This window comes from Aphelocoma coerulescens (genome assembly GCF_041296385.1).
Source record: "Aphelocoma coerulescens isolate FSJ_1873_10779 chromosome Z unlocalized genomic scaffold, UR_Acoe_1.0 ChrZ_unloc_scaf_1, whole genome shotgun sequence".
NCBI classification, from domain to species: Eukaryota; Metazoa; Chordata; class Aves; order Passeriformes; family Corvidae; genus Aphelocoma; species Aphelocoma coerulescens.
In genome coordinates this window covers 618,243-634,010 of record NW_027184086.1, presented here as the reverse complement: position 1 = coordinate 634,010, position 15,768 = coordinate 618,243, and the positions used below count along the sequence as shown (strand labels likewise).

The following is a 15,768-nucleotide window of genomic DNA, read 5'->3' as shown; positions in this document are numbered from 1 at the left end:
ATTGAGAAGGGAAGATTGCGTATGACGTATTGACTCTCCTCTTTACAGGAGAGTAATTATGAGACTTAATTTAGACCCTTGGCAATGACAATGCTAAGACAGCTTGTGTAGCTATATACAATACTTCTAGGATGCCTTTTATGGGAAGAAAATGAGATTTTACACAGGTACCTTAAAGATATGGAGGATTTAATACATGTGGACCATTATCCCTCCCCTACTAGGATTAACTATGTGCAGCAAGTACAGTGTGCAATAATACAATTATTTTGTTTTCGTCTTTTGCAAAGAAAGAATTATATTCTCTAATGTTTATACTAAAAGCCCATGTAAGGATATATAAAAACTCTGATGGTAATGTCAAGAAACATCTTTTGTTCTGCACATAAGACTTTAATAGTTCACACGTCTCCTTTTGGGTACCTGTAAATAATAGGCTACAATATTCCTACTTGTCATTTTGTTATCTGCTCCTTTTTAAATATGCGTATCTTTGTGTCAAGGTCTGGTTTAAGATCCAGACCTTGTGTTGAAGATCACATCTCAGATATTGCCTGCCAGGTGTTCATTTCTTGTCACTTCTAGGGTTTTCACTCATGACAGAGAAATATGAAATTTGCCAGCAAAGTGGTCCCTTAAACTGGAGAGGTGACTTTTGTTTTCCCTTTACAATGCCACCTAGATTAAGTTATGGCCTTTCCTAGTTATTCAAGGCTTAATGAAGTTGTAGTACTTCAAACTAAGAGCTTTTCTTGAGCAGAATTTGTTTTCAAATGTAGGCAAGCTCCAAACAAACTCCAACCAATTCCTACCTGAATTCCTATCTGGAGTGGCATTTTCTATATGCAGCTTCTCAAAACCTCCCAGATGTTCAGGAGATGCTCCCAAGCCACATTAAACCTCTGCATGTGTGTAAACATAAGTGTGTGAGTTCCTGCTCTGTATGTGGCTGCATCCAGTATAGATATTCTTCTATTCTTCCTCCTTCTAATCCCGTCCCACTCCCACCTCAAAGTCCAACTTGATCTACAGGAACAAGCCAGTCCAAAAATCTACCTGGCTGTCTCTTCCATTTAGCTTTAACAGTATTCTACATTTAGAACTCTTCTATTGTGTGTAAAACTCTGTGGCTGAATATGTCTGATGGATTAGAAACTGAGACCAGAAAGGTACATGTAAAATTACTAATTCATTAATCCTGGAGCCCAGAGGAAAATGTTGCATGACTCAGTCTCATAGTTCGGTAGATGAAACCCACTAACATAGAGTAAAAAAAATACATTTCTGTATGTCCCCCCAAAATGGAGTGGATATAAGAGTCAACAACCATGTTACACAGGATCTGCATAAAACTGTATCTTGTCATTAATCAAAGTGGACTTACCATTTGATTAAAAGAAACTTTGACACATATTTTGACAGAACAGTTTTTCCTGAGGCAAATTATATTAAGACCTACTGGTGAACTGTCATAATTCTAGGAAAGCCACATCTGTGGTTTTAAAAGTCAATGGGAGCAGTCCTTTTGTATTCCCAAAGCAGCTTAGAAATCCTTCTGCATGTTTGAGATGCAGAAAGTGGTCAACAAATACAGAGGCTTTGCCTGTAGTTGAGATTGCATGGATTTAGTTAGAGGTGTTATTTTACTAACTTACTTAAAAGGACACAAAACACGATCTGGTCATTTTTAGTTGTTTTTTAAGCTGTTTGCATTGACTTTTCCTTTATTTTTAGGTAATCGATTTAAAGTGAATCACCATAATAAGATGTTATTTCAAAATAAAATGAAATCAAGACCAGTTACCCTACGTCTTGCACTGATTTAATTAATCTAATTTGAAATCACACCTCTAGATTTACTCACCCATTATGGCATGTAGCAAAAAAACCCCAAATCTGTCTGCTGAAATATATATTTTAGGTAGAGGCATATGTATTGAAATTGTTAATAAGAAAACAATAGGTGATGGTAGTGAGTTACAGTGGAAACAGAGAGCTCACTTAGGAGGCTTCCAACACATTCACAGCAAGGCTTAAGCAGGTTCTTACTGTCATGGGTTACCCGGATCCAAAAGGCAGTTTGGGCTGAGTCAGTGAGGGGCCCTGCTCAGGGGTGTTCCATGGGGACAGCAGGGACCTGCTGCAAGCCCAGAAATGGTGGTGGGAGTGGCAGCAAACAGGACAGGAGCAGCAGAGGGTCTTGGCTGGCCACCACCTGATGAAGCACGAGGTTTGGAGGCTGGACCCTTGTGTTTTAATATATCTCTGCCAGACTTGGAAAAATAATGTGCCCAGAATGTGCTTACAATGAGGTGTTTCTCCTCTTCAGCAGTGGAATGTGATGCAGCTGTTCCACCCACGGCTATACACCACTCCCACATTTCTTCCTTGAACCTCAACCTACTTTTTCAAGCACATTGATTGTGTTTAAAAATACAAAACCAAGTTAAAATGTAAGGTTTTTCTAGATTTGTTGCTGTCGTGATCTTTATGATCTGCTGTTGTTTTTCTCTCATCATCTTACTCCTTGTTGCATTTTCTGGAGGTAGAGCAGCAGACAGACTTTCTGTTAAGCTCAGATCACATACTGGCTGAATAGGAAATTCACTTTAAAAAATCTGATTATGTGTGCAGGCATGATTAAAGTGCAGTGAAGCAATAAAAGTGGACATTATATGAATGGAAACCACATCTATGAGTCTGCTTTCCCTGGGGCCAGCAGTGTGGATTTCTGCTGGTATCTGTATTATTCAATATATTCATAAATGCAATCATTAGCAAGATCGCAAGATTTCTAGGTTTCTGTAGGTTACCTAAGTAAAGATGAGTGCTGATCATGAAAACCTACCAAAGGTTTTTACACACTGTGGCTCTGATAGGATGAAAAAATGTACAGGGATGAACATGACCAAAAATCAGTCCTAACTGGATATATAAAAACTTCTAACTTCATGTGTAAGATGGGTTTCCTCAGCTAATTCCTATTCCTCTGGGAAGAGTTACAGGGATTCTGATAAATGTTCTATGATCCTGTATTATTAGTTCCAATTAAACACATGTGAAAATACAAAAGTAACAATTAGAAAAGTCTTTCCCAGTGCTTAAGAATACTTATGACCACATTCCTCTCTGCTCTGTAGAATTAGGAGTTCATGAGTTTCCCAAAATGATCTACGGGATACAAAGTGGGGAAAAATACTCCCATGAACTGTTTCTAACAACCCAAGACTACTCAAACTTTAATAAATTAATTTCTTTTTTATCCTTGCAGACTTTGTGGCTTTGAACCATTTTATGATGAAAGGGGAGATCAGTATATGTTTAAGAGAATCCTGAACTGTGAATATGACTTTGTGTCCCCCTGGTGGGATGATGTGTCTCTGAATGCCAAGGATTTAGTAAGTAAAGCAAAAATGAGACTGGAGTATTTATATTGCTGCCACTGACAAAGAGTCCATTTTGGGCTGGGGGCAGAATAATTGGTTAATTAATTGTTCATAACTGTTTCCTCTTGTCTTTGCTATATGGTGCTGTTAGTATCCCCTGTTAGTCCAGTGCTGTAATTTAGCACTCAGAACCATGGATATTCAGGTTCTTCTCTGAAGTAAGCCACAGATTGTTGGCAGCTGTCACAATGTTCATGTATGCCTGCCTTGCCTTCCATCTCTGAAGTGTTTCACTGTTCCTCTTTTCCGGGCAAACACCTTCAGGGGAATATAGAAATAAGCCTTCTTTTTGTGCAGTTTTCAAGCCTGAACTTTGGGGAAGAATATAAAAAGGAATGAAACTCCCCCCATCGCCCTACTTTTTCTGACACACCTTTTCTGTCCATTTAAAAGACTGTTTCCTTTTAAATATGGTCCATTAGCAAAATGCAGGGGCTGGCATGCTATCTGCACTGTATTCTTTTATTGCTGGATAAAGTAATTTGGATCCAGGAGACACTGATCTGCAAAGATAGGTATGCTTGAGTCTGACTTCTGTCAATAATAACTTGCATAATTCAGTTATTTCATTAGCACTGAAAACACAAGTGCTCTGTTCCATATTACTTATACAAACTGTGCTACAAAATACTACGTCATTTGTGTTAGTGAAGTACTTCAGGATATTTCAAATGGAAGGACTGTAGAAGTTCAAAGTACTTTTTTGTTGCTTTGTGAGATACGAAGTTTTTCTGAAGCCAAAAAAATATAACTTACTGCTAGATTAACAGCAGTCTGCAGGTAAAGCTCTTGTCCAAACTGCTCCATACTGTTTTAGTAAAATAAGGCTTGAAGTTTCAGGTTTGAACATTGTATAGCAAGTTGCAGATAAGGATGACGAACATGACTCTCAAACCCATACTGTGGTTCTGGGGTGTTCAGTTGAAGTGATTTGCTTAACTCAAGTTCTTCCTTGGAGACACAACCAGTATTCACCACAATGCCTGTTATCCTGCACCCACATCAGGGCACTAAGTTTCTTTAAAAGCTCTCTGTAGGGAAATTTCAGAGAACCCTAAAGCAAGTTTTCCCTCACCCTTGGGCACATAGGAGCCGTGGAGCCCTGTGTCATCACTTGCACTCTGCTCCAAGAGGGTCTGCAGTCAGGAGAGCTGGATAAGTTTGGCTGTGCAGAGTGCCACCTGTGTACTGTTACTCCATTCTCACCTTTCTTCTTTTTTTAAAACACCACTTGTCCAGAGATACAATAAAACCCATGGAATGTTGCTTGACTGGACACACTTTGTATTCAGCAGGACCATCTCCAGTCCCAGGGGTATGCTTGCAGTGCCTTTTTCCCAAAAATCTCCTATTATCATGTTTGTAGAAGTGCAGGTTTGCTGGCTTTGGTGACAGAAGGAATGGTGTAAGCGGCATTAGTTTCAGAGTGGGCTAGGACAGAAACACTTGTACAGTGCTTTTTTTCATGTGTACATGAGGTTTTACAGTGACTGAAAGAAACATTTCCTTTGTGATGTACCTGACAGGGACTGTATGGTACAAGTCTGCATCAGCTGCATACACTATAATTTAAACCTTCTAATCCAGTTTAAAACTTGTCCAAATCCAAAAGTAGAGATACTGCTCAGAGATTTTGAGAATCTCCTAGGGCTTTTGTGACAATTCAGACATGATAGATACAGGTCATCTGCATTGGTTGGTAACCAGTTGATTCTTTCTCTTCTCTCTTCCCCCTTAGTGGCTGTCTTAATCAGATGTTATTTATGGAGGATCAAGACATGCCAGAAGCAAAATACTTGCAAAGACACAAATGAAAATTCTTGTTGGTTTCTTAGAATGTCTCACCTAAGATGCTCCCCAAACCAAGACCAGAGCCCCCAAATGCAAAACTAGGTAAATTTGAATGAAGAATAAGGTTGACAGTCTTTTGTATTTCTTGCTTGCAATGCAGGTTAAAAAGTTGATTGTTTTAGACCCCAAGAAACGCCTCACCACTCTACAGGCATTGCAGCACCCATGGGTCACAGGGAAGGCAATAAACTTTGCACATATGGACAACGCACAAAAGAAACTTCAAGAATTCAATGCCCGGCGTAAACTTAAGGCAAGTCTCTGCTCATAGTCTCTGTTTTGGCTACAAAAGCATGCAATTAAATTTGTAGCCTTGCAGAAACTTTGCACATTTTTGAGGACAACAGTCCATGGTGTTATGGAAGCTTTTTATTTAAAATGTCTGATGAAGACTGAAGTTTGAAGCTGATTTAGTTGATGACTGAAGCCAAACAAATAAAAATGGGTGAAGTTGATTGAAAACTCTATCTACACACATAGAACTGCTGAACATGTACATGTCTTTCACAAAGTCCTTACTTTCCTTCTTTTCTTCCCTTCTTCCTTCCTTGTTTCTGTCCATCTGTCTGCCCTGTACTGCTAGTGTGTCCTTACAATACTGACCAGAAAGAACAACATACTGAATAATTTCTTAATAAGCATCCATAAGTCTGGAAAAAATTAGTTTATTAAAGCATATTTTGATCCCTATGATCCCCTGAATTACCTGTATCTATCAATGCATAGCAGGGGGTTTAAGCCATCCTTCTGTACAAACCAGAGTCAGCATTCCAGTTGTGTAGGTCCATAGACTGTCACCAGGATGCTCCTTTACCATCCAGTCTACGTATCTACCAAGGGAAGAAGCAGGGAAACATCTTTAGGGGCAAACAGCAGGCATCTGGGCACCTGACTGATACAGAATCAGGAAACTTTCTTCTCCCCTAATCTGTTTCTCAGTTTTTAAAGATTTCATCTGCTCAGGAAATACTTCCAGGTATTCTTCAGCACAGAAATTTTTACCAACAGCTACAGTGAAGTTGCCCTTGTAGCCCTGGGGAATAAGGGTAGAAAGCAACTTCGCTGAGAGCTTTAGTAAATCCCATACGAAAACCAATTCACAAAAAACTGAGCCTTAACTTTGGCTTTGTTATTTTTTTTTAGTAAAGAACCGTGGCAGAGAATCTCTACAGGGCAAAGGAATTTGTTTTGTCAGTTACAAAGTTCTCAGAGATTGTACGTAAAATTCACATTGACGTTTTGATTTTGTTTTTCTTTATATTTTTACACCAGAGATATTTTTTTTAAGCTGATTTTATTTAGACCCCTACAGTCAATCAATTTATTCTTTTGTGATTACAAACTATTGCTTTTTATAGGTTTATTTCTTCATTGCTTCTCCATTAAAGATGAAATGACCAAATTTCCAATTATTAAGAGGATTGTCTGAAGTTAGCAGTTCTTGTAGAGTTAATAGTTTTCCACAAATATATCCATAAAATAAACAATACATTTTTAGATGATTGATTCCTGGTCAAAAAAATAAAACCAAAGGAGACATCCAAGTAGTGAGTACACAAGTTAGCTGTTGCTTTGTTGGTAAGAATAATGTGTAATTATCTCCTCTTTCCCAACATAAAAGTCCATCGGCAGGCTTTCTTTATGTAAAGACATATTTTTATAGAATAGCTCTAAAGGTCTCAGTCACGATTTGGTTTCTCATATGCTATGTTGAATTTGTTTCATAAACATCCAACATGGCTTGTGAGAGTAAATTACATTGAAAGTATCTTTAGACATTATAGTATCATTGAGTGTCTTTTTCTGTCTGTAATCAGTTTTCCAAAGTCCTCTCACCACTAATGTGGATGTCTGTGATTTTTCCTTTAAGAGGTCTAGTCTCTCACTTCCAAAATTCTTGCCACTTCTTTTGGTTTATGCTTAACAGTATTTCTTCATAATCTGTTTTAGCTGATTCTTTTTTATTGTCAATGTTTATGTTATCTGTTTTTCATTGACATCTTTTTTTCCTTTTTATTTCTTTGTGGGAGTTTTTTGTTTGTTTCTTTTTTATGTGTGTGATTACCTCTCCAAAGGATCCACAAAACCTTCTATGTTCTTCATCTCTTCCCACTTCTTTGATGCCTAGGCAAAAGCTGCCAAGTCAAAAATAGCTTGAGTTGTCACACCCCGAGATTAGCATTTCTTTTCCTCACCTCTGTATGTCTGGTTTTTTTCAGGCAATAAAACTTTCAAGGCAAGGGCTAACATTACTGTCTTCATGTGTGTCTTCATTTTGTGATATTTCATGTGATATGAAAGCCTACCCCCAATGTGTATTTTTATATGTCTATACTTAAGATGTTGCCCATGTGCTCTGTAATATTGGGCTTGGCATATGCAACAGCACAATAGTGATAAATACTGTGTTCCTTTGTGAAATTTTCAGGGAATAATCCGTGATAATACTGTTGTTATCATTATGACAGAATATGATGACTTTCTTTTTTGCCATCCAACTTCAACACAGGACACCTGATGTAATTTCTTAAAAAAGTAAAAAAAAAAAAAATGCAGGCAGTACACCTGAAAAAAAAGTTATGTTCATGTCACTCAACCTGTAACCTTGTGAAAGCAGCCCATCTTAAACCACAATCCAGTATTCCAGGTGGCCTTCTAAATCTACCCAGGCCCAGGCAGGTATCCAAACATGACATTCCCAGGAAGACTAAATGCAGTTGTGTTCCCTGCTGGGGCAGTGCTGAGGCTGCAGTGCCAACAGGCCGTGCCCCCTAAGCAATGTTTGCTTGGTCCTCTCTCTCCCAGGCCGCAGTGAAAGCCGTGGTGGCCTCCACGCGCCTTGGCAGCGCCAGCAGCCACAGCGCCCACGATGGCCACAAGCCCGGCCACAGCCCAGCGCCTGCCCGCGACGCCCAGCCCGCGGAGAAACCCACTCAGGAAGCAGCAGCAGCAGCTCCAGAAGAAATGCCTTAGGTCGATGTTGCTCACTCGTGTCAGCAGAGATGTGCCATTTCATACACCAGCTACCTTGTCATTCAGCGAGAGAGATTAGTAAGCTTGGCCTCTCTGGTTCTGCTTCGGGGTGCCACAGGCCCCGCTTGGTGATCCTACCTTCAGTGCATGTGACTGCTTATGAAAATAGTAAACTGTTCCATTAGGCATGTCATGGAAACAGTGTAATTTGCAGTAATACCGGCAGGTGAAAACATGGGGATTATTAACTACCTACCATAATGTGTATACTTCATCTATCTAGTGTTCCTAGGTGGCATTTGAAACAAAATGCTATTTCGTTTGGTTTTATGGAAGTAGGTGTCTTATCTATGTTGTAAGTTTCTTGAACTGTTTCCTTCCAGGTTCATAGTCCTTTGGCAGACAAAATGGAAGGAAATACAAAACCAACGCTTTTAAAACTGATGTATGAAATAATGCTTTTTATCTGTAAAATTGAAAAATTATTTGGGGATTTACATGCAAAAAAAAAACCAAACAAACAACATTCCACTACTTCTGGGAAGAAATTGAAATGGTAGTTCCACTGGGCATGAAGACATACATTGTTCAAGCTTGCATTGAGAATGCCTTATTCTGACTTTTCCTGTTTATATACAATATTTTAATAACAACCAAAATTACTCAGATTGCTGCCATTTCATTCCATAGTAAAGTCTTAGCAAAACAAAACCATAGACTAAACAATGATTAGAGTAGATGCAGATTTTTGGCATACCATTATATTTATTCATTAAAATTCTAAACTCTACAGCTAGAAGACATTTTATAGGCCCTAAGGGAATAATCTGCATTTAAATGAGTTGTAAATGCTTGAAGAAAGCTATTCCACAGCTTACTGATTTTGCTTTGGGAAAACACTCTTATGCGAGGTCCAGGAGCAAGTAGTATAATCTAGTTGGTTCCTGGGTAGTTTAACCTCACGAGTGAGCAGTTTCCACTTGTAATTAGTCCACATTTTCCTAACAAAGGACCCCTCCTTGTAAAGTGATCCACCAGCACAGAACTTGCATCCACCCAGAGCTCCTGTGTCTTGAGATAGCAGCTGTGTGCATCGATCAGCTTGCAAAAGTAGGGTCAGGCTCTTCAGCTATCTTGATGTTTTTGTTGAATGTGATTGATAGGAACTGAAAAACTAATGTGCATCAGTGTGTATGACCACTTACACTTGTTTGTTATCTATTTGACAGCATGTGACTATTGTACTAATATATTACAGAAATGGCAAAAAGAACCTGATGTACAAAAATGTCATTTGTGCTTGTAAAGTTTTTAATACTGATAGTTACCTAACATCCTAATACCGTCATCATTCCTCTTTTGCTTTATTTGTTTTTATGTTGTTGTTAGGCCTTGCACAACTCGCCTTGAAAAAATATAGCAGCTACTGAAAAAAACAAGACTTTAATAAAACATTCAGTAATTGCATTTCTTGATGAAATAAAGGGTAATGCAATGTTATTCATATGGTAGATTTAATAAATAAAATGTGCTCTAAATTAATATATAAAGGAGGATTAAAGATCCTGTCCTTACAGGGTGAGAATGTATGCTAATGAATCTACTATACTTGAGATTTTTTATCCATTTCTTAGAACTCTTTGAACTTGTACAAAAAGTTTTGCTAACTAAGTAGGGTTGAAATTTAAAGTACATGCATGCATTCATTTTTCAAGGGACACACTTTGAGGTCAGCTGAAACAGCTGGTGGGGGCCTGGCAGCTGTGTGCAGGCCAATCCGACAGTTTTACACATTTTTCCCTTGAAAACAAGTACAGCAAGATTAATAACTTTGGAGAAGATTATAGATATACCCACCTGTCTCACTTTTTACTCTCTGTCTTATCTCCTTTGAGGTAGGAAAAATCCAATTCTCAGCACTTTACTCCACCCCCTTATTCTGTGGTGAAGTCACCCAAGTTCAGTCAGTCAGGAAGTCTGATGGGAGAAGCTGGATTTCTGTAAGACTTCATCCTTCATTTGGGATAATTGCTTCAAACTTGCAGAAGTGGAGCTTCTGTGAGATATGCACATCTGTGAGAGCTTGAGCATAAATTTCTTCATCTGAGGCATGGTTTCTTGAGCTGAAAAGAGGTCCCAGCTGATTCTCATTGGTGGTTTTTGCTAAGTTACTCCGCAGCATATCATAACTATGAACTGATGGCATCCAGCAGGAGACCTCTTTGTGACAGCATGATCTTCAGAGGCAGCTCAGTTTTGTGTACAAAGGCTCTGGGGCTTCAGTTGGTTTTTGCTTTGTTTTCTTTTATCATACTCAACATTAAGCAATCAGGATGTCTGTGCTGAGTCTGTGACTACCAGTACTCAGTAAAGCACTGTGCCTGGCTGATATATTTGATGTATGACAGCACCTGGGTGTATGCATGCACTGGAAGACAGGAGTGTTACCTGCATTGGCTTTGTCTGAAAAATCACCTCCTGGTGGCATCTGCTGCTGCTCAGACTGGGATGTGCAACATCAGTGTCTTACTGCAGCTGAAAAATGTGAACACACTTGAAAACTACTGGAGATGGAGCAGATGTTTCCAAATCTGTGGTTATAAGCTAGGTAGAAAGCTACTCGTGCTCTTTTCCGTTGAAATCCTAAGCTTTAATTTTTTAGAATATTTAACATATTAACAAAGTTCTTCAAGAACAAAAGGGGGAATCTTTCAATCTTTTTGAAGCACTTGAACTTAGCAAAACTTTTCCTTTAAAAGCAGATTCCAGCTCTAGCCAATTTTAGTCCAGTATTTGAGAGCTAGGATGATGATCAGATAGCTGTTAAATGGCTAAGGAAGTCCTGCCTTTGCACCACAATAGGGGTTTTTCCAGGTTTAGAAAGATTCCCTCCAATATAGAATAGATTTCCTGTAATTTCAAACACTTTTGCTTGCAATTTTGTGGATGACACAGTAGATTATACTGTGTGAGCCTGGTGCTGATTTGTTGGCTGAAGTTTGTACTTTACAGTGTACAAACATGCTGTAAAGAGGCAGACACACTGTAATCAAACTTCTGAATGCATAATAACATCAGGGCAAAAGTTTTGGATACAGCAAGTTCTTCAGAAGAAGTGTGCTAAGGACTCTGTCCCCAGAAATGAGCAGGCTGTTGGACACACAGAGTGACAGAAACTGCCCAGCAGTCCCTTTGCCTTGGTGAATAAAGCAAAATGCTCTGAAAAGCTGTGTGGTAGCAGAGCAGAATAAAAGCATCAACCGATAAAGTTTTTTGAGGTGGCTCAGACCAGCAGCAAGTCCCAGGCTGCAGGAGGCCATGGCTCACTGGCTGTCAAGCCTCTGCACTTTCCAAATGAATCACCTGCTCCTCCAACTCACACTGCAAACGGAACAGAGACACAACTGGCAGCCACAGGAGAAGTGAAGATAGCACCATATTTTCTGTTGCCCAGCAGCAGGGAAAGGGAAGATGATACTGGGAGTTGTTAGTGTCCTACTCGACAGAAGGACAGCAATATCTGACAAGCAGCAAATGCAGCAGGACTATGGAAAATAAACCCTTGTTTCTAGATAAATGTCCCTCTGCTCCTGCACATGTGCTGGGTCGTCTCTGGGGTATTAAGAGCAGCATATGAAAGTGTAGGGTGGAGGACTCCTGCAGATCCTTGCACAATAAGTCCTGCATGTCGCCTGCTTACAGAATGACAGACACAAGCATCAGCACAGTGCCTTGACCCCAAGCTCATGCAGAGGCTGTTTCTTCTGGTGAAGAACTCAGTTTTGTGTGGATGAGCCAGCCTTCTTGCTGCTGAGGTTATGAGTGCATAGCTTATGGAGGCATGGCATCCATGTAACAAAGATCATCAGAGGCTGACCAAGAAAGATGCACATTTAGACCTAGAGACCAGAGGCAGGGATACACACAAGTCCTGAAGATAACTAAGGTAACAAAGAGACAGGCAGAACATCCTTAAAGGTACTTTATAAAACAATAATAGCTCAAAGAATGTCCTTTCCTCCCTATCAGTTAGTTGAGTTGGAACATAGTGAGAGTTCATTCTTCTTTTGTATAAAGAAATTTATATAAAATTCCCTGATAAGAGCCAGCACAATACCACATTTCATTAAACAAAAATAATCAGCTGCATTGCAGAATAAGAAAATAAGGAAAGAAAAGGGAAAAAAAATAGGAGTTAAATATTTGCCTAGTGTAGACACAGAGCTCTAAAGTGAGGCTTGCAGAGGGTTACAAAGATGATGAGGGGACAGGAGCAGCTCTTTCATGAGGAAAAGCTGAGGGAGCTTGGCCTGTTCAGTCTTAAGAAGGGATGATGGAGAGGGGACCTCATAAATATATCAGAATACCTGAAAGAAGGGTGCCAAGAGGATGGACCAGGCTCTGCTCCATGGTGCTGAGCAATACGACAAAAGGCAATGGGCAAAAATTGATGCCCAGGATGTTCCCTCTGAACATGAGGAAGAACTTCTTTACTGTACAGTGACCACACACTGGGACAGATTGCCCACAGAGGCTGTGGAGCCTCCCTCACTGGAGATATTCCAGAACCTGGACACAATCCTGTGCAGTGTGCTTTAGGAAGCCTGGTTTGAGCAGGGAGGTGGGACCAGATGACCACACCGATGGTCACTTCTGGATTTACCCATTCTGTGATTTTGTGATTTTATGATATTAGTTCCAGAAGATATATAAACTTTTACTGGCAAGACTGGAGATTCTTTACATCTGGGAGGTAAAACTTCCGGCCAGAGTCATTCAGTGAAGATTGCTGGAGGGTCAGTGAAGACAATCCTTTGAAGTGTGAATCCTCTAACTAATATAAGAATAGAACAATATACATGCATATAACTAAAAATTCAGCAAATACTTACATCCTCTTCTACTCCTCCAGAGTGGAAAAGAAAACATGAATGCAGTCATGATCTTAGTTGTTGTTGGAAGGCATTCAAATATCGTGGGACTAGGCATAGTACAGAAGCAGGAATACAATGGAATAGTTGAAATGGCCCACTGAATTTAGCAGTAAAACTATAGATTAAAATCTGAATATGTAAATGAACAGATAGATATATAAATTTATCAAATAAGAAGCAGAGACTGCTGAACAATCTCTGAGAGCCAAGTCTGTATTAAAAGTTGCAGCAACCTTCTAAGCCATGTTTTGTACCTTGCCAGCATTACTCAGCTGGACCTGAAACTATAATGATTAACAGTCTGGCATACATAGATCATCACTGGATGAAATTCAGTAATCCATATCAAAGTATGAAAGATAACAAATACAGTGGTACAGAGTTTTGCCCAGCTCTGGCTCCTTCCAAGACACAGCTGCAAAAAGGTTACTTCAGTGCCCTTGTCCTTTCTTGTGCTCAGTACAGGGGTTGAAGAAGAGTGACATCACAAGCACAGAATTTCATTATGAGTTCGAGCTGCCCCAAACTGCACAGAGGCCCTGCCCAGTGATGCTCCATCCACAGCATGTGTGACTGAGAACTGACAATCTGGCCGTTTATTTGTACAACAGGAAGGTGTATATTGGCCAAGGTGTATTAAACAGCACATGTTTGCCCCTACGAAGTAGCATGGAGCTCCTCCCATAGGAAGATACATAAAGAGCAAAGCTTAAAAGAAAGGGATCCTTTATTTTTTTCCATTTGAAACTCTGGCTTCAAGAACAAGTGTTAACATTCATGGCTAAATGGCTCATAGTTATTCTTCCCCTTTGTGCTTCACCTAGTTTTTCCTGACCCAGGGGCACCCAGGAAGGCCTGTCAGCTGCCAGTCAGTGGGTAAAGAGCCATCTGACACCTGGCAGGTTTCAGCTTTTCTGCCCGGACAAATCTGCTGTTGCCCTTGGCTCCATCAGATGGTTTCACTCCTGCTCTTGTGCTCCCAGAAGAGTCTGGGTTCTATCAGTCAAGTAGACATGTATTTCTCTGTGAGCCACCCCTCGTGTGATTTGTCACTGCCAGTTAGTACCCAGGGAGAGGTGTTTCTACTTTGCCTCTCCATTTCCCAGACTCATGCTCTTTCCTGGCACTTTCAGAATCCTTTCTTAAGAGCCTATATCTGGCTGACAGAAATAGCTCAGTGGTGTGCAACAAATGCCAGACAGACACACAAAAGAATTCGGTGTCTTGGGTTATTTTCCTAACAGAAGATGAAGGCACCTGGGCTGCTGCAGGCGCAGAATGAGCGGTTCAGAGCAAAGAGGCACAAGAACAGCACCATGCCAGGTTCTGCTCCTCAGCACCAGGAAGCTCCTTTGTCAATAGCTCCTTCTTCCTTCTGTGGAAGACATTGTTTAGGTCAATCCAAAAAAGACAAGTCAGGCATATGAACTCTGAAAAATACCATGTGTGCTATGACCAGGGACCTTCTTAATATTGTTTACATATTATGTGTTGATATACTTAGAATCATATTTTATGCAGCATTGCCATTTACAGTGTTGGCAGAAGAAACTGCAAAGTCAGTTTGGAACACTTGGTCACATTTGTTGCCTGGAACTGTAAATAATGATCTGCTTTGTAATACAAACTCTGGAGCCAATCACTGTATCTGCATAAGTACACACAGGGAAAGTCCATCAACAAGAAAAAAGACCGTAATTCTTATCGCTGTGTTGGGTGGATCTGGGGTGGCTCTTCTAATTGAAATTATGGTGTTGAATGATTCGAAGCAGCTTGAAAGCTGAGGTCACTTGAAGGCTGAGGACAAACCATTGGGTTTGATTTACAGCTGCAAATGGCATGTGATCTACCCCAGAGAGAATATATTCTAGAAGCCACTGAGTCATATTTATTCATCCACAGAACAGATTCATCCACATCCACAGTGCATAAGGGTCTGCATTACCCTATCAGCCCTCAGATCCCAAAGCATGATGATGTTACTTACAAATGAGAAATTTGCATGAATGAGCACAGCTACACAAATCCCCAAATAACACTGAACAAGAAGTGCCCACAACAAACACACCAGAGAACTCTGCTAGAGAATACACCAAAGAGAGCTCCTTTTTAGCTTTGTGTCAACAAAGGATAAAGTGAAAAGTGTCTATAAATGTGCAGTCCGAGGTTTCAAGTTTCTTGATTTCTGTTATTTTCCCGACATCCCTAATAGCCATGTTTATGGAAGTAGTGCAAACAAATCTATCCAGTGACAGCCTCTTCCAGATGGGAAAACCTCACCACTGACTCCACTTTTCATTTGTAAGACATCAAAGTTATACTGTTCGTACTATTAATATGTCCCCCCAGTCCTTTCTCCTTCAGCTTGCTAGGGGGCCTGAAGTAGTCTTTCTAAGGAAAACTGAAGTTTGTCAAGAAACATTTCATGAAATGAAGCAAATGCACTGTATGTATATTTAGACAAAAATATCTTTGAAATATCTCCTAAACCCTGCTGCAGCAGTGTCCTCCCTGAGAAGTATTTTCCTTGGGAATGACAGGGACCCTGCAGAGCATCTGAGGCT

At 40.0% G+C, this 15,768-nt stretch overlaps 1 protein-coding gene across 1 annotated transcript in view; it reads left to right on the top strand.

Moving 5' to 3' along the window:
• CAMK4 (calcium/calmodulin dependent protein kinase IV) overlaps window positions 1-9,952 on the top strand; it is a 153,242-nt gene extending 143,290 nt beyond the window's left edge. Inside the window, exons 9-11 of the mRNA XM_069002582.1 lie at window positions 3,272-3,398; window positions 5,398-5,550; window positions 8,103-9,952. Coding sequence (XP_068858683.1) covers window positions 3,272-3,398; window positions 5,398-5,550; window positions 8,103-8,270 — 448 coding nt within the window. The 3' untranslated portion in view covers window positions 8,271-9,952. The remainder of the gene's footprint in view (window positions 1-3,271; window positions 3,399-5,397; window positions 5,551-8,102) is intronic.
• The last annotated feature ends 5,816 nt before the right edge of the window (window positions 9,953-15,768 follow it).